The following is a 26,420-nucleotide window of genomic DNA, read 5'->3' as shown; positions in this document are numbered from 1 at the left end:
TTATTGCTCTTTAGCGAAAAGGACATCGCAAACGACAAACGCAGCTTCCACATTTTACATGCCGCTGATCATACGTACTGCATGTACTCAAAATCATCGCCAGTGAAAAAGTCGAAAATCGAGTGTGTCGCATATATAAAAGTGCCCAGGCCCCACGCGGACAGTCACAAATAGTGTGCTGCTACGCTATATACGCTAAGGCTTCGCAGCAATTAAGAGTGTTCAAATCGAAATCGAACGAGTGAGCGCAGCGAACTAGTGAGATATCGATTTGAACATGAGAAAATAAATTTCATATCTCCGAGCAGCCATGTATTTTTCTGTTTATTATAAACCTACTAATTACGATATTATGACGATTTTCCGAAGATTTCAGACGATTTGTCGAAGATTTTCAAAATGTTGCCTAAGGTCGTACGAATGTTTCCGAACTTTGCCAAAGATTGCCGAGGAAGATCCGAAGATGTTTCGTCTTAATATCGATAAACTTTTGCTCATTGAGCGTTGAAACATGGCAAACTCTGCGAGCTGATTGGTGAAAAATGATATCACACGTGTGTATATCATTTTTATCAACACGTGTGATACCATTTTTATGGATTTGCTATCACACGCTATACCACTGCAGTTTATATAATATAATAAATTAAATTTCTCCGCCTAACAATGTATATATCATTATTTCTCCTAGAGTGTACTGCAGCTCAAAAAGAAAGCATGCACAACTGTTCTGGATTTGGAAAATGTAAGGCCGACCAAGTTTACTCCATACTGCGGTGCGAATGCGAGCTTGGCTATGTTGGAAAGTATTGTCATCGACTGACAAAATAAGCAGGAAATAAAATTGGTCTAATAAACATCACCTAACAATCACCTTAATGTGTTGCTGTTGTTAAATTCAACACTTCGATACGTTTGGCACAAGGTTAATACGACTGAGAATAGATTGAGTCACACCCTAGTCAAGTCTCTGAACTCTCTCTCTTCCGCGCGCCCTTTATAGGGGTTGAACCCAGGCACGAAACAAGTCAAGTCAACTACCGTAAAATTCCGGTTAGCTCCCCCCTTTACCCATCACCTGCATCTTCCCCCCCCCCCCACCCGGATTCCCCCCTCTACCGGATACATGTGGCTGTTCTTTTGTCGTTTTTCTCGTTTTCGATCCCTTCCGGGCTCGTTTCCGTTTTCTCCCTTGCCCTCCCATTCCCTCCGCTTTCCCACCCAACCCTCGGTGTGCCCAGGGCTTTCCGATCTACGGTATATTATTTTAGGCAGGGAGGCCTCAATCAGCACTTGGCTACGTAGATTGACGATACGTTATAAAAAATATTAATATGTACTAGGATGAAAACGGGTAAAAAAGGAGCTTAAAAATACAAGAGAGAGTCCAGTATAATTAACATGCGCATTCTCGGAAATCCACCACACTCCTCTGCTGATTGGTTCGTTTAGAGCAGCCTGCAAGTTTTCTTTTTTTTTCTTTTTTCCCCCCCGGGTTCAACCCCTTTTAAAGGAACGCAGAAAAAAAAAAATCAGGGACTGGACTTCCTCATTATAAGATATTAAAGCTCAGGCTTTTGTTATTTAAAGAGGGGTAGGTTACAGTATTTTAGGAAATTCTACAAGTCATTCACTGGCAAAATCATGGCCACGTGAAAAACAGGGATGATTTTCGAGCATTGTAAATGACACTTTCATACAAATGGAGACAATGAGACAAACTTGAAAAAATCGGGCCGACGTTTTTTCAAGTTTACCCGAACGCAATCTGTTTCAATCTTCTCGAATTTTGCCCATCCATGCCGCTTCTTGAACTTCTTGTGCTTCTTTTGAGTTATCCTACAGTTTCAAGCTGTTGTTGTGATATTTCAGTTATATCTATGACCAGTACGTCAGAGCCGAAATTGCCTAAAATTGCATGGCATAGCCCCTTTAAGATGCTGTATTTGACATCAACGTGACTTGTATAGACGCAGATTGAAGATTCGATCGAGGAAATAAAAAAAAGGATGTCATATATACACTTTTAATACTCAATAACTACAATGCGGGAGCAGCAAAGCGAGAGAAAGTCATTTTATTTACACTGTGGAGAAGTTTGAAGCTAATCCATGCCCCTCCTTGTTTTTAAGCGAACGCCAAGTGAAATCAAGAAACTGGGAATAAGTGAGTTCTCGCAGAAGGAGCTGGGTACTAGTTTTATCTGGTAAAGCCTGGTTTCACACGGGCAAATTTTATGTGACAAGTTTTATTTGCTTATCTACATTAGAAAAACTGGCCAATTTTTATGGTACAAATATATTTGTTGACAAGCTGGCGTGCAAGCTTTTATGTTAAAAATAAAAGTTTTCACACACGAAAAAATTGCTCGTGTAGACGACTCGTCACATAAAATGTGGCAAATATTGCGCCAACATATGTGGTCCCGAATCACCCAAACTCCCACTGGGCACTGTGCGCGCATATCTCTGTGCGAATCTCTGCTGTCAAAGGTCATTACCGGCGCACTAAAATTTGGACCACTGACAAATAATTGTTGTGTCATCTACACGATCAAATATATTTTTTACATAAAAATTGCCGTATAATCTGATTAACAAGCTTAAAGACCACAGGAATCCTTGTTGTTCAAGAAGACGCAAAATAGCCTCCAAGCCAGCTGAAATTCACATTGTCTAAGTGAGAATTTTCTTCAGGTTTGAGCTGGCGTCTCTGCGAGACATCACGGTCAATCAAGTCTACTGGTGAGTTAACAGCAGATTGTCTTGAAGCTCTTTCGGCGACGCGAGTAGTTTCCAGATCGCTGTCCCCTTCGTCTTCTTCCATACTTTCATCTGTAAGGCACAATCGTGCAAAATACATTGAAACAATGGCAAATTTAGCGTCCAAGCAGGACGCGGTCATCAATTTTTAACAAAGTAGAAAAATTGTTGATCAGGCGCAGAGAGGATCAAAATGACTTCCAAACCTTAAATGCTACCATTTTCGAGCTATCATAAATGGCTAGCTAAAAGCGTTCTAGGGAAGAGTGTGGGAGAGGGGTGCAGAAGAAAAAATACGTTTCACGTCCCCGTCCCCCTTCCTGGCCTTGTTCCCTTGTCTGACCCTCTACGTTCCCTTCGAATGTGTTTTTGTCAATAAGCGCCCCCATTCTTACAGGCACCCCTATTCTAAAAAGCGCCCCTATTTTGGATAACTGCCCCTAGTGAAGTCATCGGCGTCGAATAGATAAAGTCATGAACATTCACCGTACCGTACATGTATATATTTACTGCTAAAATGAAGAATTCTTTTAAAAGTAACTGAATCTTCAACAATTTGTTGCTGATACAGTTTCTGTTATTGTAAGTTATTTTAATATTTATTCAAGTTCTGTTTTAAACATTTGGATGTTTCTCAAAAAATTAAATAAGCGCCCTGTCCCCTCGAATAAGCGCCCTCCCTTGAGGTGCCAAAAGTAAATAAGCGCCCCGGGCGCTAAATCGAATCATTACGGTAAGGGAACACAGTTATCCAACGCTCGCCCATAAAAAAAACGCCTGAATTGCAGACTAACTATTCTTATACCATTCCAGTCACCAAACAAAAGAAATAAACGACAAAGATTGAAAAAAGAAACTGAATTCATTCATACCTTCGTTTTCACTGACATCACTGTTATCGTCAACTTGGTCTCCCCTTAACATGAAAGAAAACACCCAAAGATATTAAATTTCACATTTCACACCAAATCAACAAATGAGCTGTCATTTTGTGACTCGTCACGCAACACTTCCCCGGAAGCGTTGCGTGACCAGCCAGTTAACGACTGTGAAAGGAGACTGGTACCTTTGCGAAGTTTGCTTGCTGACCAGCAACGATTGCAGGAATGAAGAACACAGGGAAGTTACTGAAGGGAGAACATGTGAAGGGGTCTGCATCATCTGCAAAAGAAACAATTCCAACTCTATGCTCAGCATCGATTCAAATAACACGTTTTACAATGTTTAAATGTTCATACTAATGGTGCTGGTTAATTTCTGGAACGTGAAGAGACTAGGAATACCTTATTATAGGAAATTAACCCTTGTGTAAATTAAGGTATTTGAAATTAACGCGACTTAAATTAACGCGAATCGAAGGAAATATTACTTCCCAATAAAGCAAATTAACGCGAAAGAGGGGGTAGAATTTCAAAATGAAGGAAATTAACGCGACGTACACAAAGAAAAACACTTGTTGAGACAACAGGAACAAGTTTATTTCAACACTAGGCGTATAATCCGAGACGGAAACAATGTTTGTGATACTTATAACCCAAATGTATGCGTTAAGCGAAGGAATTTGACCGCTTCGAGAGTCCACCCTGAAGAAATAATGCTTTTCCCTAGAAAAAAGAACGTCTGGACTGTATTGAAAAATTGGGGCCAAAATAATAGAAATTAAGGTCGCGGAAATTAACGCTCAACTTAGTTAACGGCGCGGAAATTAACGTTAACGAAAATTAACGCGACTTAAATTAACGCGAATTTTTGAAATTCGCGTTAATTTCATGACGCGTTAATTTCCTATAATAAGGTAATCTACCCTGCCCACCCCCCACCCATTCAACCAAGCAATTGGTTTATAAATGAACTGACCTGCTTAACCACAGCGCTAGATGGCGTCCCATTGACACATTTTCCAACGCGTTGCTCAGATGTGGATTCTCCTTCTGAAACAGTAAACAAAGATTAACGTTTTGTATTAGAAAATACTGTAACTAACGAAAGTACTTAGTGCAAAAATAAAGGAAAAAAGTCTTGGAGTTTAGCGTATCTGGTGGAAAATAATGACAGTTGTCATTATGTGTCACTTACTACTTTTCGCGGACTGTCCAAAGATCTTGAAGAATTCAGTCTGCTTTTCTAACGGGGCTGAAGTGATTCCCTGAAAAAGGACAATTAAGTTTTCTGTGACTCAAAAAGATACTGTTCTTTTCACACACACACACAAGTTATTACCTCAAAGTTTGCAAATTCATTCTATTCATTGATTAGATGAAGTAAAGTATCTGGCGCTTTTCACTGGTTTGCAGGAAGTAAAAAACAATGCGCGTGTTTTTCAACTGAAGCATTATTAGGACTATAGTCTGATAAAGTCAAGTCTGTGAACTTTAAGTGAACCTATGTTACACAACTATTCTAAATCCCTTTATTCAGTGTAAATTTGACCTGTATCGAGCGATCACCACTGTTTAGCGGCAACAGTCGCTTCTTAAAAGTCCCAAGAAGTGTATTTTTATTGCTTTGAAAATTCAAGCCATACGAATGAACATCATATATGGCCATGATAGTAACTAAAAGCCGTAATTTCGTTCTACAAATGACAAAATTGATATAACCCTCTTGACATAGCCAATTCATCTTGTGTGGGTCTGCCCGGCATGACATGACATTGTCTTGAGCTACTTGCACCTTCCTTTAAGCGGTCAACCTGAATTTTAGCGGTCAGGCTAGCCATTCCCAAAGGGGACTGATTGTAGTTCCTCACTAGAGGTTTACTGCGTGACTAGTTTTTATAAATGGCGTGACATACATTCTGTTTGAGAAAATAAGTACTGTTCTGACCTCTTGCAAATAAACGAAGAAACCAATCTTGCACCACTAGTAATTTCACGTTTTAAGTTGACTAGTAAGCTAGAAATAAACTGTAAATAATCAAGCTTACAAAACGCTGATGCGGAAACAAACCTAACATAATGCACAAGACAACACGTCGCTCACCTGAGACATAGCTGGGCTTTCTTCATCAGTTGGTTCGCCATAGTCCAAGGTGAACAGTTCCTAAAACAAGGCAAACAATAGTTGTTGCATTTGCGTGGCGTTACGGTGTTTTTTTGTTACCATGAAAGGCTATTGGAAACAAATTTCGATGCTAAAAGCACTTAATGAGACGAGTGTCAATCTCACTTTTTTATTATTACAGATTAGAAGTAGTACATCCTGAACTGGAAGTGAAACTCTTCATGTCAACTCTCCTCCGCGGAGGTTCGTTCAGTGGAGGTGAAAAATGCGAAAAACGTGAAAAATGAAAAATAGGAGCTCATTAGGCTCCGTGCGCTTACTTTTAACCTTTTCCTTTTTCCCAGCCCGCGTGAAAAATAAAAGGGGCCTCTTCAGAGGAGAGAGACATGGCAAAACAACAACAATGACAGTTTACTCAAGGATGGTTCATTGTAGTTTTGAGGGGGAAACCGGGTCTGGGTGGGGAAATTTTGTTTAGAGCTTCAAGTTGTGCATTTTTTTTTTTACTTGTTTCACATAAATTGTTTTTTAGAGTCTTGTTATGTACGAATACAGCGATGATGGAGAAAGTTAACGTTGACATGTCATTTTCCTGGGTAATGCTGAGAAGTTCTGGACAAGAAACAAACCAGCGACCTTTGGAAAATGTTTCTCTAGGCACCAGTTTGACCCACACACAGCAGAAAATGAGCTGTAGTAGGCTTCGATAGGGCCGCAAGACGACAACAAAAAACATAGAAGCATACAGAGGGAACCAACTACAAGACAAAGCAAAGTGATTAAAGCGAATCACTGAAAAAAACGCTTAAAATGGGACAGAAAGGCGGATAAAACGCCCCGAGTCCACTAACATTCCATTTCACTTCACTGAGATATTCAGAACGAGATGAGCCTAAATATGTATTAGATTTCTTTAAGTTTATGTAGTTTGTCGATCTTGTGCAGAGATTTATTGCGAACACATGGGGTGGACTGCCTGCGGGTTTATCTCGGAATCTCGAGTACGGAACACTGCACAAAACTTTGAAAGCATTATTGTTTAAAGGGGCTAGACCACGGTATTTGATGAAATTCTGTTTGTTTTTGTTAACTTACTCGAAATTTCAAATTGGCAGAGCAACAGTCTTTTATCGGCACGGCCAAATAACAAACAAGGATGGTTTCCAAGCATTATAGCCACTATTTTGATGCAAAATGAGATAAACTTGAAAACAGTCGAGCCCAGGTTTTTCAAGTATACCTACTCATTAATACAATCCGTTTTAATCCTGTCTAATTTTGCCCATCCATGCCCTCTCTTGGCTTTTCAGTGTTAATTTTGAGTTTTCTACAGCTTTAAGGCCGTAATTGTGATACAGCATCTCAGTTAATTTAGTGTTCGTCAGTGCGGAGTTTCCTAAAATAGTAGTTTGTCACAATTCCAAACCAGTAATGGTCTGCAGATTGCAAGACAGCATTTGTGAATAAAAGACTATAGCTAGTAAGGACAAATTAACTTTACCTGGTTTTGATTCAAGAAGTAGAGTTTGGACATTTTAATTGATTGGTGTTTTGCACTGCTGCATGGCAAGCACCCAGGATCAAATGCTGCGGACACAACATCTGCCTTCTTGCACACATTGGATTGTACGGCTACAGGGCGAGGTGAGGCCGGATCAAAAATGTACACTAAGAGAACAAAATAGGAAAAATTGTTTTACAGGGCCCACTATGTACAAATGGAATTTTTTATAAAGTAATGCTTGATAATAATCTTACAAGCAAGGAACCCAAAAGTGACCACTTTTTATATGTTAACTTTCTTTCTTCCAGATTTAGTCCAATCAAAAGTCAACTTACATGTAGTCTCCTTCGCAGCCGTTTTTGGGATGTCACGCTACACTCTCCCAGTTGCGTGATGCTGCAGAGAAGACTGAAGACAACTCGAAGCCGTCCTCGGCAATTTGAAAGTATAAGTGGTCACAAGTTTAGGCTTGTTGTAACAAAGTTTTGACAAACTTCTATGCAAATCAAAGAACCAACGACTGCACGCATGGCATTTTGAGATCTTTTTACTTGTTTTCCAAACTTTTTAGTCAGTCAAATTAAATAACCACCAACACACATGCACAACCCTTTTTAAAATCGTTCTTTGGCTTATCCAAGCGTTTAAGCCGATCAAAGAACCACAGACTGCACATACACTTTACTTGCCTCCTACTCAGGCGTTCTGACGCGTGACGAGCCCAAAGAACGTCTGCGTAGGAGGCTAACACTTCACCAGAATGTAGCTTCTTTTGATTACAGTAAACATGAAAGTTTTTAAACTGTAAAAACAAACTGAAACAACAGACGGATCTGTTGTTAAGGAATCATTAAGGGATCACATAACATAACTTACAATGTGATTTGTTTTTGTTAAAAGAAACAAAAACGGAGATCAGATTTGTTTGAGGATCTGGAACCAAGCATGTAACGGGAGCTTCCACACTCCACCAAACTAAAATACAAAAGAAAACATGGTGAGTGTTAATGGTAAACAAAAATGTCTGTCTGTCTGTCTGTCTGTCTGTCTGTCTGTCTGTCTGTCTGTCTGTCTGTCTGTCTGTCTGTCTTCCCTGCCTGCCTGCCTGCCTGCCTGCCTGCCTGCCTCTGTCTGTTTGTCTCTCTGTGTCTCTGTCTGTCTGTTCCTGCGCCCCTGCCTGCCTGCCTGCCTGCCTGCCTGCCTCTGTCTGTTTGTCTCTCTGTGTCTCTGTCTGTCTGTTCCTGCGCCAGCCTGCCTGCCTGCCTGCCTGCCTGCCTGTCTGTCTGTCTGTCTGTCTGTCTGTCTGTCTGTCTGCTGCCTGTCTGTCTGTCTGTCTGTCTGTCTTTCCGCAATTAATTTTAACTCACCTGTGCAAGAAAGAAGATTCCAAACAGTTAGATACTGATTTGTGATGGAGATCAAATACTGCGAAGAGCTGTTTGTGCCAAACTTGATTTTCCTAAAGTAAATAAAGGTAAAAAAAGAACAGAGAACGATAAATAATAAATGGGTGCTGTATAGTATCACCAAAAAGGTGTTTACTTTTAACCACTACAATTGGTCAGTTTGATATCGTTATACCTCCATAAAGCACGTACATGTACCTTTTCCTACATGTTTAAGCATGCTGTTTTAGAATATTTTACAAACTATGTACTAAATAGTATTGCCGAGTTATAGCACTTGGGAATTTTGAAGAATACTTGATAATCACAAGAAGCACTTATACTTCTCTCAGATTTACAGTGTGTACATGTAGATGTAACTCAACAAAGTATTTGGGCGCATTTTTACCTTGCCTCCACATAATCTACAGACCATTTCACTTGCTTGTGCGTTAATTCTAAAGCACTAAATTACTTGATAACGTTTTTTGAAGTGTCCAAAGTGTCTGTTGTTTTCCTGGGTAATGCTAGGATAGCATAGAATCAAGCCAACCTAACGACCATATGGAAAACGTTTCTCTTGGCGCCTGTTTGACTCAAAGCAATACAGAAAACTGCCCTGAGCTTCGAAAGGGCCACACCACACTTGAACATGTTGCTCAAAAATAAAAAAAAAATAATAAAAAACTACTGATTTTAGGTAATAACTGAATGGTATGAAGTTTTTGTTGATGAGTTACATAAAAAGACGTGGTATTTGCGATGTGACATGTCTTACTTGATTTCCTCATCAGGGTACGGAAGGGACAGAGTTTTCCTCAGTTCATTTGTCTCTGGGGTCCACAAAGTAATAGTCTACAATGTCAAACAACAAACTGCCAGTTCACTAAGGGTTTGGATTTCCATCAATCAAAACAAATGACATGCACAAATTAAACTGTTTATAAAAAATGATGTTATTAATGTTGACGTGTCATTTTCCTGGGTAATGCTGAGAAGTCCATGGATGAGAACTAACCAGCGACCTTTGGAAAATGTTTCTCTAGGCACCTGTTTGACCCACACACAGCATAAGATGAACTGTAGTAGGCTTCGATAGGGCCGTTACAGGATAGTCAATTAAATACATTGAATTAATAGTTCAATGAAAGTCTTCAAACCAGCAACATATGGATGTTTCTCTAGGCAACTCTGTTTGATCACCCAAAGCAGAAAATGAAATGAACTGGGTCTTCAAACAAAGCTAGCCAGTTAAGGTTCTTCGGGCTCTGAGCTTATTTCATTGCTGTGTTCATGATCAGTTAGTCTTGCATTTTCGTCAGCTACATCGTAGTTTTGTGATATTTTAAAAGTCATGGCCATGAATTAGACATCGATTTCACATCCCTCAATGGAAGAAGTCACTCAAGTATTACAGGGGATTCGTTTAGGTTTATAGCAGGTGGGCATCAGAGTTTGGCACCTGGAAGAAGTATCAACAAGGTTCAGATGTTGAAAACAGCTGGGAAAAGTCCTATTCACAGCCAGTTAATTTGCCCTGTGCCTGGCCCTTGATCAAACCCTTGTATTACATGTACAAAATGTATGTCCTAACTTTCAAGCAAAAACCTCCAAAATGTGATAAAATATAATCTGAAAGTTTATCGTTCGAAAATTTTAAGTCCAAACATTACAAGTATACATAAAAATACACTACAACCATTAAAATTCACTAAAACATACTTGATCATAAGCCACAGCTAAAAGAGACCCATCTTGTGAAAAGGCTGCATCTTGGCAAGGTTTATCACCATAGTAACCAACTGATTGACAGGACCAAGAATACTTCTTTCCTGAATGAATTGAAAGAAAAATGTGAGAACGTCATAACACGAGGCAAAAAATTTGAACCGAAGACGCCAGCCTATGACTAAAATAATTATTGAGAAGTAAGGCCCTGCACTGCAACCCTGAGTTTCATTTAGCGACTAAAATTTTTAACTTGCTACCAATCTTGAGCAGTCAGTGGCCAAATGGCCACTAAGGAAAAAAATAAACTTGGAGGGTTGCCCTCAGTATTAGAGGGGGAGAAGGGGAATATACATGTACAGTGTATGTCCCCTCTCTGAATTCTGAGTTTCAAGCCACCATTTTCAAGGTTGTGCACATCGTAAATGATATTAAGTGGAATGGTGCCTTGGATAAAGTGAAAGTAAATGAAGAGCTTTCTCAAGTCGAATACTCAGAAAAAAAAAAAACATTTTTCCCATTCCCTAAAGGGAGTCAAACTCGTGACCTTCCAGATACCGGTTGGACGTTCTAACCACTGAAATATTTGAGACTCATGGTGAGCGAGGTCTAAATTACATTCTTACATTTAATGTAAGAATGTAATTTATGACCTCGCTCACCATGGATGTGTTGTGTTGCTTGTTGGAATTCTACCGTAACAGGGCCTCAAAAGTGTAAAATAATATACAATGTAAAATAATATACAATATTAGCACTGGTAACATTGGAATTATTTGCAATGATTTCCAACCACTGTGTAATTGTATATATGGGTTTATATGCCTGACATACTTGTTGAGTCAATAAAATAAACTAGAAAACTTTAAGAGGAATACTGAAGGTAAGTAAAAATAAATAAAATAAGTAAATAAGAAAAAAAAGGCACGACATGTGAACATGGATAAAGTTCAAAAGTGAATCAATTATCTCATCCATATAAACCATTCGTGAACACATTCCCACACATCAGACTGTGGAAATAAACCTTTTTCTTCTGTGTGCAAATAATTCACATGTACTCACCTTCTTCAGCAAGAATCCAGATTTTAAATTTTCCATCTCTACCAGCCGTCATTGCCAGTTGAGCAACAGAACCATGTTTTTTCTGTTGAGGTTGGAACTGAACAGTCACAATTTTCTTCTCATGTGGAGGGTCAACACTAGTGTTTGGGACATAACTAAACAAAAAAAGAGTAAAAAAATATATACATACATATGTAATTTTATTATATATATAACTGGATTTATCAAAACGTGGTTGCCGAAAAGAGACCATGTGCTTTTTGACCTTGTACATTGCACTGTGATATGGATAAAAACATTGCAAGAAAGAAAGAAAAAATTGAAAAACAGCGTTGAAAGGTAGATAAGAGGGGGGAGAAGAGAAAAAAAGACTGACATTCACTATTAGTTTTAATATAGTTTTAATTTGAAGATAGTTTCTGCCGAGAAAAAAACGTGTTTATGGCAATTTGCACTTAAAACGGTGAAAATTTCACTAACCTGGTTTTAAGGTATCAGTGTACCCCAAATGACCATCATGCGTTGGAGCTGCCTTACCGTCTGGTAATTAACGCAAACACCAGCAAAGTATATATTTTCTGAAAGCTTAGGAATTTTAGATTACGGGGATATATTTATTTTGAGTAAAATATTAATGTTATCCAAAAAGAGCGTGTTATTTCCAAAAGTACAGAGGCTCATAAATCAGGTTCGTTTCCGGACAAATTTGAGTGGGAAAAAGCGATTAGCATCGCTATGTGTTCTTCACACATTTCTCTAAGAAACTGTGTCGGGGAATATTGATTACTTGTCTGGTTTGCTTTTGACACGCAGTTAAACTTTAAGAGAGTAAGGAACAACTATTCTCTGCATTAAAACAGCCATAACTTTTGAAAGAGGAAAAAAGTTAAAATTCACCGACACAGTTTTGTTGCTCAATTATCGGGCAACATTCTTGCCAAATTTCAGCGAAAATTGTTGAAACCCCATTGAAAACGAACTTAAAATGTGCGCCTCTCTCTTTGAAACTTTGTTTACGAGATACAAAAGAAATTGTATTTTGGGGCGTACTTCCGCTTTAATGAGATTAATTACACAAGACGTGTAAAAATGATCACGCGCTGAGCGATAGAATGAAGGTTCATTTTACTTTAACAATAGAACTTGTTCAAAGCGGTGTCAAATGTTGCTTCTGGTCGGAAACAGTCTGTTGCATAAATTATTTTATTTCTACCGCTCGCTTTATAACAATTTTCATCTAAGTGCAACAGTTTTAGAAATGTTAAATCTAAAACAACAAAAACGTGGAGTCGCAAGCATCCTAAAGAGTAAAGTAAGCCGAGGAACTGGTAGTGATGCCGGGTCGTGGCGAAAAATATTTCGCTGTCGCTATCTACTAGTGCATCTGCCAAATCTTTTGTCTTTTTTCCGTTGTTGCAGCATTCTTTGAACATGAGAAAGGAATGGGAAAATGTTTATTCTTTCACATCTGAAAAACTATACATTTTGCCAGCGAAAAACACCCAAAGCATCTCGTCGAAAACCAAGAACTGTGATAGCTTGTGATAATCATGCAACGGTAGTATCGCCGCGCTTCTAATAGACAACCTGTTGACAGCTATCAATATCAAATAATAAATGGCAAGAAAATTTTTTCGTTCATAACTTTGTGTAGAGTCAATCTTTTTCCATGCTCTTTTTTTTGAATGAAAGGTCTTACTGAGATCTACCTGAAAATACCAAAATATATTTTTCTTTAAAATGGTCAATTTTGGGGTACACTGATACCTAAATAAATCCAGTCATACATGTATAATATATAAAACAATAAAACAAACTTTGCATGGCTGTTGGCTATCAATAATTTATTTATGTAATTTATGCAGCAGTTTAAAGCAAGTAATATCAATCTACATGTACCATTGGTCTCTTTTGTTGTATTCCCAGAATTTGAGTCTTAACTCCATGGCATTTTTCTTGTCATCTCTTCTCTCAACCTGGTTAAAAAGTGGAAGAAAATACACTTATTTACATGTACAAGGGTTCAAAATAAATTATTTTCAGACATTTTTATTTTCAAATTATTTTGGTTATTTAATCTCCTTCAATAAACCACCTTGTCTCGAGAAATTATGGGTTTGTGCCAAGGGACCACTAGTTAATAGAATAGCATCTAGAGTGGCTGTAAAAAAAAATTATTCTACAGACTCTTTAAGCCAGCTAGTGTTTCTCGCTATTATTAAACGTAATTATAATTACCATGGGCCACATCTCCCAACTCTTAACTCCTTTACTTGGTTAGTATTGTCAAACTCATGAATAATTTATCAAGTAAAAATGAGTAAAATCAAAACTGTAAAGGAGGTTGGGACACCCTGGTCTCAATTAGCAAAGATTTTCAGCATTTTATTTCTCCGTTTAACCAATAGTTACAATTGCGGAGATATAACAAACAACCGAGACAGTGTTTCATGGCTATCCAAACACCCAATTTTGTCAAAAATACTCCACTGCACATGCCATAATTATATTCAACTCTCTTCTCAGTGTTTGGATATCCTGTCTTTGGTGTTTCATATTATTACACTGTACATGAAGATTCTTGTTACTTACAGTTGCTAACCAGCCTCCATCATCACTAAACGCCACATGATCTATTTTGGTACAGACTATATGTTCACGTCTTGTTCTTGATAGGAAGTTCTGTCTAACAACATCAAGCTGAAAAGGATAATACAACTTAATAATAAATGGAAAAGACTGCAATCGAGCCAAATGCAAGTGGCCCATCAAACTGAAGCTTATTGCAGTTTCAGTAGCATGAAGCAACTGGCAGTATTTCTACATTTGTACTCCCTCCTGGTTGGGATGCTAGTCCATCACAGGGTTACCCTTCACCCCCGGCATTTAATTTGCCAGTACCCATCAACACAACTGGGTGGAGAGAGGAACTGTGAGAGAAAAAAGAACACAACACAATGACCACGACCGCTCAATCCAGAGTCCAGTATGCTAACCATGAGGCCACTATGCCTCCCACAATAAATAATAATAACTCACACAGTAAAGTCACTTCTAATAAAAAAATCAATGATATTTCTAACATATGATATTTGTCCGCAAGACCCCACTAAATTCAACTCTGTCAGTTATTTCTGTTTTGATTTTTCCTTAATTCATTCACTATAGACTGCTTCAAGTTCCTACTATTTCCAACTTTTTGTTCACCTGACAATTCAAAATATTTAATGACCAAGCGCTCTTTGTTACAGGCCCGCTTGAGCAATTTATTACTTAATTTTTTTTTTTTTTTTTTTTCTTTTCTTTTTTTTTTTTTTTTTTCTTTTTTTCTTTTTTTCTTTTTTTTTTTTTTTTTTTTTTTTTTTTTTTTTTTTTTTTTTTTTTTCTATATAGTTTTGTTTATTTTAATAACAAGTCCTAGTGCTTTTAAATTTTAAAAATTTTTTTTTTTTTTTTTTTTTTTTTATAAAAATAAAAAAAAAACTAAAAAAACTTATAGATTTTTATCAAAAAATCCACAAAGCAAAAAAAAAAAAAGAAAAAAAACCCAAAAGCGCCTGAAAGCGCGTTTAGGAGTGAAAGGGTTAAGGAATGAGTCAAGTGACAAGCTCATTATTTTCTCCACTCGAGACTCGATACTCGAACCTTGTAATTTTCGACTCAAGACTCGAAATTTTCGAGTTTTCGAGTTTCGAGGCTTGAGGGACTGTCAACTTACATTTGAGCGGTACTGTACTTACAGAAAATGCATGGTGATCAGTTTGTGGTTGGTAGAACTGCAGGACTCCAGGCATGTTGCTTGTCACCAGGGCTTTAGAATGAGGATCAAACACTATTCCAGTATACAGATTATCAACTGCAAGGAGACAAATTCAGCACTTTCAATCATTTCATACTAACATGCCATACTAACATACGAGACAATCATCTTATCATAGATGAAAACCTGCTTTCAAGCTAAGGATAAACTCTTTTCCCTAAATAAACTTTGTCATGGATTTTAACAGATTTTTGAACAAGCAAAATTTATATTTGTGATGAATTAGACCAGAAATAATGGTCTATTTTTACAAAAAATTGCAGCTATATTACAACACTGAAACTGTTAACAAGTATCTTTGGCTGTGAATGGTTAAGGCTTAACTTTTCAAGTTGTTTCCAGGCGCTAAAATCGATATTGTTTTGTTGGAAATGATGAAGACTCAAATAATAACTCATTGTGAAATGGCGTCACTTATGACATAACAAACCTGTAATTTCACTAATAATTGATGACATCTCAATTACATTTTATAAAATTTTTAGTAGTGGTTGATATAGAAAATTGACAATAAACTTACTTTGTCTTAATCCCTGGATGGCACGTTTTACTTTCCACTCAATATTGTTAATTATTCTGATAACTAAAATTTGAAAAAACAAATGATTAGTACACAGCTGGACTCTGGATTGAGCTGTCTGGGTTGGAGCCCTGGCTGGAACTTCACCGCGGTCAAACGTCTCGGGCAGGTTTTCTTTCCATTTCGCTGTTTTTTGTTCAAATTGAAGTGATTACGAGCAAGGATAGATAAAAATAGTTGCCGAGTGAAAGCATAATCCCATTCCCTCAGGTAAACCAGTGTTTTCACTTTTTGAAATGTTTCGCATCCGAACCAAAGGTGCTTTGACAAATGGCGCCGACAAACCGCATATCGCTATTTTCAAACACGTAGAACTTTTTTAGTAAAGCTCCAAAAAACTTAGTAAACCCTTAGGATACCGGTTATGTATCGAACTTTGAACTGTGAAAATTAAAACCTTATCTTTGCAGTACTTTTCTTATTTTTTGCATATTTCTGTCGTTTGACTGCGGTGGAGGCTGGAACACTGTGTTATGGTCTTGGGCAAGACAGTTTACTCTTGTAGTCTCTCTCTTCACCCAAGTGCATATTAAATAGTTACCAGCGAATTTACTGCTGGAGGTATTCCTGCAATTGATTAGGAACCTAAAAAGGAAAAAGGAGGTTGCCTGCCCAAAGCTGCCGACAGAAGTAATTTTGTTCAATTGGAAACCACTACTAATTTAGAAGTTAAATTCGGACAAGGTTTTTTGACAGGTAAACCACCTTGAAACAAAGTTGAAATTGTCTTAGAACTTAGTTCTAAGACAATGAGACAATGAGAGTATTTCCTTTTCCTTTTCTCGAATTGTGCGATTTTGTATGAATTATGCAATTTTTGATGAATTATGCGAAAATGTGCGATTTGAGGTCGATTTTGCGAAATTGCACCATCGCTTAATATCAGAAGGCCTGTCTAAGTTGTTTTATGCTACAGAAACCGAGATAAGAGCTCCAACCTTATAAGCCACTGGCTATCAGTGCAGGAGGGGGGGGGGGGGGGGGGGGGGGGTGGGGTCTTCAATGAAAATGACTTGGTTGCCTTTTAGCCATGGGAGAAAGATTGTTGATTGGTACTGCTTACAGTTATGGTGGTACCCAGTCCCTTTAGGAAATTGAGCCAAAAAAGTATAATAGTCATTTTACGGCCGTAGTTTGTTGTTTTGGAATTGGTGTCTCGTGAGGGTGGAAATTCATTTGAGCCACACCCAAAAAAGGAGCCTCTAAACCTTTTATGGGATTTTTACAAAATTTCCAGAGAATCCCCCCATCATTTTTGTATGGAAGTCCCCCTCCCCTGGGGCATCAGTTTGTCTCAATTCTTCCTATTTGTAAATCCTTTCAAAGAAAAGTGCAATCAGACCTTAAAATAATGTTTCCAAATTTACAAAATAATGTAAATTCACAAGTGATGGCAAACTTCTTGGGTAACATACCATTTTCATTTTGACTGACAGCTGTCAAAGAATCATCTGGACTAACTGCGAGGTGATTAATGGGAGCACCTAATCTGGGAAGGAACTCTTGATGGTGTGTCTTGTACTGCCACATAACTAACACTCCCTCCAGTCCACCAGATAGCATATTAGAACCTACAATAAAACGTCAGCACTGCGTCAAGGAACTGTCTTCCTAGCGAGATATTTTCTGCAAGTGGTGGCTACAGGCTACTGCTTATAATAAAATAATAAAAAGATGTTGCCATTAAACCCCAAGAAAACACAATGGTGGGAACGGCTTTAAAATTTCAAGAGAATTTTTTATTGATGAATCTTCCTATTATTGGACCTCTCTTAATTGTCATTGGGACAAAGTTAAATTTGTCTTTACAAACTCATGGACATCTCGGAATACAAAATTCAAAATAATACAAGGGGTAAAAGGCAAAACTCACTTTTCAACCAAGTTTTCATGCAGCTTGTATCAAAAGACAAGTCACATAAAACATTGAACGCAAAAGGTGTCACTACTGTATATAGAAAATTTCAATTTGCTACCAATACAGTTAATTAGTGTTCTTACAATCACTGCAAAAAAATAACTTGATGAGGTCACATGCCATGATCCGACAAAGATTTTTATGGGATTTTCTATCAAATAATAAATTATCTTTAGTTACCATCTTGAGAGAAAACGACATCAGAAACAGGATTGGGATGCCAGTGAAGCTCCATCGTAATGGGATTTTCTAACTGGTCAAGACCTTGCCTAAAAAACAACAAACAACCAAAAAAGCAAAAGACAATACACTGTATGCTAAAAGTTTTGCTAAAAATGAAATTGACCATGCTTATATATGTAATAAAAGTACCGCTCAGTACAGTACTGCTAAGTACAGTGCCGGCTAAGTACAGTACCGTTTAAATGTTAGTTGACAGTCTCGACTCTATCCTCACATCTTGAAGTTTGAGCCACGTGTGACATTACACTTTTGTTTGTCCTAAGAACGCCTGATCGCAAGTTAAATTTGTCCAAGTTTATTCGGCGGGACCATGCTAATTTCATGATTTGAAACATAACATGACCAGGTGTGCGTTGTTACAGTGGAAATAAGTAGCCAGCACGCTGGCTTCGGCTGTGTATAACACTTGAGAGTGCGGCCCGCTTGAGCAATTTATTTCTCAAGGAATCATTCAAGCGTATGCAGGTCACCTGGCACAGGTGTTTCACCTAAGACTTGCATTCATTTACCAGGAACCCAAGAATGAGGCTGATTGGAGCATTAGCCCCTTGCAGGTTCAAGCATGCCAGGCCAGATTGGTCAAGGGGGAGAGGTCAGACAAATAACACAACCATGTCCTCAAGGTTGGAGGACCAATCACCCCACTCAGTATTAACCCACTCGCAAGACAACTACCAGGGATGTCGCTAAGGGCTGGATGCCACCTAATTTAACTGGATGGAAAAGAATTTCAATCCAGCTGAAATTTCACAAGAAAACAAAGACTTAGGTGAACTTTTTGAGCTCCTAAGGCCAGAAAAGCCAACTGGGCTGGTTGATGAGCTGGCTTACATGTACAGTGTTTTTTCAGCTACATCCCTGAACTACAGAAACCCCTTGAAAAATTGCAGCATCATGTGCCATGAGGCACAAACAGTAGACTGATACCACTGGAACTCTTGAGCACTCACCATAAAATAATCCTTCCTCTTCCTTCACCAGCAGCCACACAAGCTTCTACAGGATGAAATGCTGCGCAAGTAAACCTAGCATGTCTGTACGTAAACCTGAAAAAACAAACCATGAAACAAAATATTGAACATTAGGAAACATGTTTACGTCAAGATGTTATAATTCTATTATTTATGTGATACAATTGCTTACTCACTCACTTATTAATAATTGCTTATAAACTCAGAATTATGACACTTGAGAACTAAGGATGTAATTTCTCTTTCTTCAGCTCATCAACAATTTTTTAGGCTTGAAGCTTACATGTACAGTGTTACTTACGTATTGAATTTTTCAGAATTAAAATTCCACAAATGCAGATTTTCATCTCTGACAGATGCCAGTAAGCTACCCTATAAAAACAACAAGGAAAAAAAAATTAAAAAAACAATAAAATATAAATTAAAGGCTTTTCCTTGTGCAAGTGTGATATCGAAAAACAACCATGTGACTATGGTTGATTGAGGCCCTGCCAGAATAAATTCCGACAAGCGACATGGCCCAGAAAGTAGCCACAGCATATAAAATAAAATCGCGACAAACGAAAACCTTTTTGGAAAAACTTAAATTCTGACAAGGACAAGAAATTTTCCTTCAATTCAACTACCAACAGCAAGGGGAAGTGCGATAAAACAGCCCTGGCAGGGCCTCTTGATTGTTAAATTAGTGACAAAACTAATTAGCAAAACTAATTAATAGGTAACTTATCAAATAAACATTTTATTTAAATTTAACTTACTTCGCCATTGATTGCAGTTTGTTTGGAGTTGCCTGATACATCAAGTAAGACACTCAATTCTAGTTTTTTATCTTTCTCGTATTCTTTTGAATTAAACACTCCCACCGAATATTCCTCTGGATCAGGAACCTTGTTCTTCTTCTTCTTCTTCTTCTTTTCTTCTTTTGTTTTGATTTCCTTTTCTACAAAACAAACAATTCTGTCAGAGCTTTAATAAGGTAATCCTCGAGCGAAGGGGACAATACTGCCAGAGCTTTTCCCTGTTTCTGTCAGTAGTTTTTAGCAGCAAGAAATATTTCTACTCCCCCATGGATGGAACTCAGCATTAGGCCACAGCCCTCAGAGCTTTGCTGTACATAATATAAATTGAATTTTGTTTTTGAACGACAGAATGGCAGTGATAACTATCAGAGGCAGGGTAGGATAAATCTCCCAGCTATATGTGACCATGCCAGGATAAATTCCGACAAGCAACAAGGCCCAAGAGGTAGCAACAGCACAAAAGAGAATTGTGATAAAAGACAACCATTCTCGACAAAAGTCTGACAGCCAAATCAAGGTAGGTATATTTGTCCATTAATTTTTAGTGCAACAAAACAGCACCACAGGACATTTTTAAATTCAGGCAAGTGACATGGGACTCACTCCCTCAGCTACATGTATTACAAGTTTGATCATCAGCTGCTTTGAATGTCTGCCTGACATGTCCCTTTCCCTCCCCCTCTTTCCCTTCCTTCTCTCCTTCACCCTCCTCCCCCTCCCCCTACAGTTCCTTGTTCTGCACACGAGTACATCTGCTTAATGAGTAGGGAGAGCTCAATGAAAAATAAACGGCATGCAGTGCATGCAGAAGCGATGACATTTCACAAAGGGTCTAACATGATTTTGAATTATTATTATTTATTATTTGTCAAAAACTAAACGTAAATAAAAGTAGCCGACACCTTGTGCGTGATAAAGACTGTTATCAAATTGTAGTGTACATTTTTTAAACCTAAGAAGCAATGTTGGTGATTATTTTAATAGCATAGTTAGGATCTGATGGAATTCAAATAAATACAGTAGTTATGAATGCACAGGCCAAGGATGCAAAAATAATAATACATTTTCTTCGTAGATTTTCTCAATTGAAGAACAGTAGATTGCGTTATATTGTAGTGTGTCAAACGGTCTCTTGCTCACAGCGGCCCTGTATTTTATAGAATTAGAAATTTCTGTCTACTGAATCTTATAGATGCCATCATATAAAATTTAGTCTCTTTCGTTTATACATTGTGGTGTTCCATTCTGACTGCACGGGAGTATTTTGCTTTTGAGTTCTACGCGGCGATTTGTTGTTTAGTTAAACTTGTTTTCTGTTCAATTGCGCAAAAAGGACAAAAAGACAAAAGGACAAAAAGATCCTGCCGGTCGGTTGCCTGCATAAAGCGATAATAATACATTTTCTTCGTAGATTTGCTCAATTGAACAACAGTAGATTGCGTTATATTGTTAGTAGTGTGTGACTTCCGATAAATGACACACGATACGCGGGAGCTAGTTTTTCAGCTGCAAGAAAGGTCAAACGGTCTCTTGCTCACAGTGGCCCTGTATTTTATAAGAATTTGAAATTTCTGTCTATCAAATCTAATAGATGCCATCATATAAAATTTAGTCTCTTTCGTTTATACATTGTGGTGCTCCATTCTGACTGCACGGGAGTATTTTGCTTTTGAGTTCTACGCGGCGATTTCTTGTTAAGTTAAACTTGATTTCTGTTCGATCGCGCGAAAACGACAAAAAGACAAAAAGACAAAAGGACAAAAAGACAAAAAGATCCTGCCGGTCGGCTGCCTGCATAAAGCGATGACATCGTCAGCTATACGTCATCGCTTAAAAATCAGGCTGTATAAATTTGCAGAGTTTTGCAACATTTAGAACTTTTCAACTAGAATACATTGTACAACTGTAGTTCCATGAATTACCTTATTATAGGAAATTACCGGTAACGAAAAATGTTATTAACGCGAATTTCAAAAATTCGCGTTAGTTTTATTGATGTTAATTAATATAAACACGTTTACTATAAGCATTTAACAGGAACTTTTCTTAAATTCGCGTTAATTTTATTATGCGTACATTTTGTTTGCATTGTTAAAATGCTTCGTTATATTCCTATAATAAGGTACATTGTATCCATACCTTCCCCCACAGAAGGGATTTTTCCAAACACCACCCCTCCCCTCCCCCACCCCTCTAAATTCCAATTAAGCTTCATTTATTCCCTTAAAGGTTTTGGCCTTTGAGATCCCTCCCATCCCCAGGAAATTCCAATCCCTTCTGTGAGGGGAGTATGGACATTTTCTGGAACCACACAATAATTATGATGTTATACCACTTTTAATTCTTAAAGTTTGGTGATTCAAAAGAACTTTCAGTTTGATGCAAGTGCAGTTCTAAGTCATACCTTCTGAGGGCTTTTTCTTTATCAAGAAGATAGATTCATTGTGTGAAGGATGAAGTAATAATCCACACAATATAGAGCCACCAAATCTGTATTTCTGTGAAATAAAAGGAACAGTTTTCATTGTCAACAAACCAACAAGAAGTATAACGTTTGGGTTGAATTTGGATAGTTTCCGGTACCCATTTATACACTTGGGTGGAGAGTGGTCCTGTGAGAGTATAGTGTCTTGCCTTAGAATACAACACATACATGTACAGTGACCTCAGCCTGGGCTTTACCCCAGACCACTCAGTCTGGAGTCCAGTATGCTATCTACATGTACTGTATTAGGGCCAAATTTAATGTGGTGTGGATTGATCTGCAATAATAGACAAGCATTCAATTTAGGGGAAGAAGCAAGATTCCTCATAGACTTGTGCCACAGAAACTGGAATAAGCACTGGCAGTATGGTCTTTTTTTAACTGCTGAACATGGAGGATGATTCTTGATTACCCTACGAGGGAGGCCACTTCGCGGTGCTAGCAGGGACTTTAAAGTGGTAGAGCTAAAATATCTAGGCAAGACAAACAAGCATAAGGGGTCACTGTTCCATCGATCATTAATCATGAAAAATTCAAAAATTATTCATGTCATTTGGAGCCCTACATGTAAAAACTCAACCCAAGCAAACAGTGGTAGGCCGTACACTGTAGCCCTGCCAGCCCCTCCCCTTCAGTTGTTCCAGACTAGCAACATTAACTAGCATGCCTTACTTCACAGGCATACATACATAAACCCGCTTTAGTATCTAGAACATTAATGATCACTATAAGATGCACATTAATTTTATTACCTTAAGTATGCGTCCATCTGTATAGTCCCAGTAAATTACAACTCCATTTGATGAACATGAAACTAACTGGAATTAAAAATAAGTTTAATGCAAGGATTGTGTTACTCAGTGTGATGTTTAGTGACATACATGTAATACACTAAAAGAAACATGAGGGATAAGGGAGTGTTATGCCATTCAATGCTCCAAAAAGTTGTTACAGCTTTGCTGCAGTCATTGCAAAAGGTGGAACCAAGTTTTACTTTTCACAATGATTCCGTCAACAGAAGTAAATTGCAGCAGTACAGTCAAATTCACGTCAGATTAAAGTGATAAGTTTGTAAAGAAACTGTTTTGCTGCGTCAACAGGCAAGGGAAACACAAACAGTTAGATCTCGATACCTCAAAGCTGAAAAAAACTGAACCTCTCGCAAACTTGAACCTTTCTCGATTCCCCTCCAGGTCATTTTCATCCTAACTTTACCCTCAATAACTCGAACCCCTTGATAACTCAAACCTTTCTCGATTTCCCTTGAAGGCTCAATTTTTACCGCGATCTAACTGTACAGTTACACTCAGACCCTCAAAAACTCGAACCTTTTTCAATTTTCCTCCAAGTCATTTTCTTCCCAATTATAGATAACTTGAACCTTTTTTATTTTCCTTGAGAGTTTGAGTTATCAGGGTTCAACTATAAATTAATTGGAAGTTGATGAACATAAACTAAAGGTATCCGGTCACCTCGCCACCAGGGAATCTCGCCACCAACCAACTCGCCACCAAAACTGGTGTATTCCTCGTTCTTTAATCCATGAGCCGAGGTGACTTCGCTTGGTGGCGAGTTGGTTGGTGGCGAGGTGACCGGCATTCAAACTAAACACCATGTAAGCTTAAGTTTTATTACATGTAGTGAAATAATTATCTATTAATGTTACCTCAAGCTATTTTACATTGCATGTCAAACTTCTGTAGCAACAAAGGTATAAGAGCAGACAAGCTGCACGGAATATTGCTAAGTGCAACGCCAAAATAAAATGAAGGGGGCATCAAGAAACAAAATAATACAATCTTGTTCTACTCGAGTACAGTACCTTCAATATGATAAAATGTAAACTTAGAATTCGAATCTAGAATTTGCTAAGTTGTCTTTTAAACACAAGTTACCTGTAAGTGATTTCTCGGGTTTACTTTAATATCTGTAACTTTTCCATCGTGTCCTTTTAGTTCCCGCAATAAATCGCCAGTTGATGTGCTGTAAACTCGTATCCTTCGACCACAACAGCAAAAGAGGACCCTGACACAATAATGCTTCGGTTACTCGACCTGATTGCATCGAATATGGTTCATAAATACACAAGATTGATCACTTACTTCGAGTCTTTACTGAACACTGTTCGATGAGAGACTAGAGACTCGCCTCCAACCAAACGAACCGATCCAAAATTCTGAGGTATTTCTTCGTTGCCGAGCACCATTTTGGAATCTTGCACGTGGTAGGCTCAACATCCAGCGGTGTTTCTCACGAGGGGAAACGGGAAGTACTTTGTGTACCCTCATCAAAGTATATCCCTAATCTCAATAGGGATATTCAGGACCGTAACCTGGTAACTGGAGCTGGCCGCTTACGAAACGGACGTGGATGACGACATAACAAACACTGAAATATGTACTGTAATTGTGACGAATGGCGATGTGAAGCTGATTGATAAACAAGATACAGAGGTTAATACTGTAAAAAGGATTTTCTTTGGGGTGTCCGCTTACGGGAGCTTAGGCCCGGTTCAGACGCCGATCTTTTCATGAGCCGAACCTAATTCCTTGAATTAAGTACATGAAAAGATCGGCGTCTCAATCAAATAAGAACGGCTATTTCAATTTGGAACGGCTCACCCGTTCTTCCCGCCTAGCTTGGCCGAGAATTTTGCCTGTGGAACGCCTTTGGAACGGCTTTGATTCAGACGCCGTACTTTTCATGTGCCGATCCTAATTCAGAAATTATTGTAATTTATTTTGCCAGCAGTTTACCTCAATTATTGGAACTGTATTATGTACGGCCTCGGAACGGCCAAAAAGTACGGCGTCTGAATCAAGAGACGTACTTTTCTCAATTTGGGTCTGTCCAAATTCGAATTGAGTTCGGCTCATGAAAAGTACGGCGTCTGAACCGGGCCTTAGAAACAAAGAAAAAGTCTGAGGCGTATTCTCTGAAAGTGTCCGCTTACGGAAATGTCCGCTTTATACGAAAATGTTAAAACATAGAGTTTGTATGGGACAAAAACATCACATGGTGCTGCTGCACGCGTATCACTGTAGTTTGTAAACATTTCAGAGTGAAATAAAAATCAGGTGAACTCCAATGAACGCAATGAGTGAAATAATCTGTCAGTTCTTTTCATGAATAACTTTCGAATATTTCGTAGTTATAACACTTGTAGAGTTATAATAATTTCAGGTATAGTACACTGTTATGCAAATAACAACGGGTTACCATTGTAACCCGGTAAGTTATAACAAGTTTATCGGAGTAATTATGTTCTTAATCTCAACGAGTTACAAAGGTAACCCGTTGAACTGCCACTACAATCCTCTGTAGCGCCCTAAAAAAAATACCGCGTCTAAAATGCTTCTGTTGTTGGAATAATAATATTCGGCTAGTTCTACAAAACAATTCTCTAGCAAAAACATTTTCGTGGAGAGAAAATAAATCCCTCGGTTTACTGTTGAAGCCAGAGTACATTTGCTTCGTGTTTAATATTTAATGAGACAGCCTTCCGTCGGTCAATAACCCGATAAAGACGCGCAGGCATTGAAGCGATTGTAGTTGTTGATTTTGGCAACTGCAATGCTGTAAATAGCGCTAATTACTCTGGCTTTGAACTCTTCCAAGGTTTATCTGGTAATGTTAAGCGCTAAAGCATCGCATTCGTCGTGTAAAATTCTCCTTACGAAAGACGATGAAATCCCGCATGCCTTGGCTATGGCTCGCTTACACATATCAGTGTTTCTGCTGAGTTGAAAGGCTGCAGCTCTTATATCTGCGACGATAAATTAAATTTCTTTAAAACTATTCTAAGATGGAGCCTTTTTCGGCTTTTCTGTTTATGAAATGATCCATTTAACGTGTGCTTTAGGCTAGGAGTTCTGTTGGAGTTCTTTTACAGTCGTTTTGCAACAGAAAAACGTGTCATGCTTCCTACAATAGTAACACCCCTTTTCCCGCGAAAATAACAGCTGTTTCGTGATTGTTCGAACGACTAGATTTCGTGACCTGAATTCACGCCTTATCACGTATAGACTGTAGCAGGGAGCTTAGCAATAATGATTCCATTTGGGACGGAAAACTTCGATTTAGTATATGGAAACCGTCGTTTGCAATAGTTTAATACTAACCAAAGCCCGTAACGCGAAATTTCATTTGCCACGCT

The 26,420-nt window shown here is 38.2% G+C and overlaps 1 protein-coding gene and 3 non-coding genes across 4 annotated transcripts; all 4 read right to left on the bottom strand.

Annotated features, from left to right (window-relative positions):
* Positions 1–1,930: 1,930 nt before the first annotated feature.
* Positions 1,931–24,525, bottom strand: LOC144660442 (WD repeat-containing protein 75-like). The gene is made up of 25 exons (XM_078521061.1): positions 24,367–24,525; positions 24,160–24,289; positions 23,017–23,082; positions 22,184–22,277; positions 19,738–19,919; positions 19,281–19,351; positions 18,959–19,054; positions 17,946–18,034; positions 17,263–17,418; positions 15,788–15,850; positions 15,188–15,303; positions 14,040–14,147; positions 13,347–13,423; positions 11,448–11,602; positions 10,377–10,486; positions 9,433–9,509; positions 8,637–8,728; positions 8,146–8,244; positions 7,267–7,433; positions 5,745–5,804; positions 4,839–4,908; positions 4,620–4,693; positions 3,829–3,923; positions 3,635–3,678; positions 1,931–2,834 (listed from the first exon to the last, which is right to left on the bottom strand). Exons 1-25 carry the CDS (start codon positions 24,468–24,470, stop codon positions 2,629–2,631), a joined length of 2,601 nt encoding a protein of 866 aa, XP_078377187.1. The 5' UTR covers positions 24,471–24,525; the 3' UTR covers positions 1,931–2,628.
* LOC144661785 (small nucleolar RNA SNORA16B/SNORA16A family) lies at positions 6,345–6,483 on the bottom strand. The gene has a single exon (XR_013572352.1). It is a non-coding gene; the product is annotated as a small nucleolar RNA SNORA16B/SNORA16A family (small nucleolar RNA).
* On the bottom strand, positions 9,159–9,295 carry LOC144661787 (small nucleolar RNA SNORA16B/SNORA16A family). The gene has a single exon (XR_013572354.1). It is a non-coding gene; the product is annotated as a small nucleolar RNA SNORA16B/SNORA16A family (small nucleolar RNA).
* LOC144661786 (small nucleolar RNA SNORA16B/SNORA16A family) lies at positions 9,623–9,761 on the bottom strand. The gene has a single exon (XR_013572353.1). It is a non-coding gene; the product is annotated as a small nucleolar RNA SNORA16B/SNORA16A family (small nucleolar RNA).
* Positions 24,526–26,420: the final 1,895 nt, after the last annotated feature.

This window comes from Oculina patagonica, chromosome 7, assembly GCF_052425735.1.
Source record: "Oculina patagonica isolate OP01 chromosome 7, crgOcupat, whole genome shotgun sequence".
NCBI classification, from domain to species: domain Eukaryota; kingdom Metazoa; phylum Cnidaria; class Anthozoa; order Scleractinia; family Oculinidae; genus Oculina; species Oculina patagonica.
This window is presented reverse-complemented; position numbering and strand designations above follow the sequence as displayed.

What these genes read in the sequence shown, in the direction of transcription:
- LOC144660442 (XM_078521061.1), bottom strand. Translation starts at nt 24,470, where the DNA reads ATGGTGCTCGGCAACGAAGAAATACCTCAGAATTTTGGATCGGTTCGT. An exon ending in TACAACAAAAGAGACCAATG is followed by an intron (nt 11,603 to 13,346) that starts GTACATGTAGAT and finishes TTTTTTGTTTAG; the next exon opens with TTATGTCCCAAACACTAGTG. An exon ending in CTGGATTCTTGCTGAAGAAG is followed by an intron (nt 10,487 to 11,447) that starts GTGAGTACATGT and finishes CAATTCATTCAG; the next exon opens with GAAAGAAGTATTCTTGGTCC.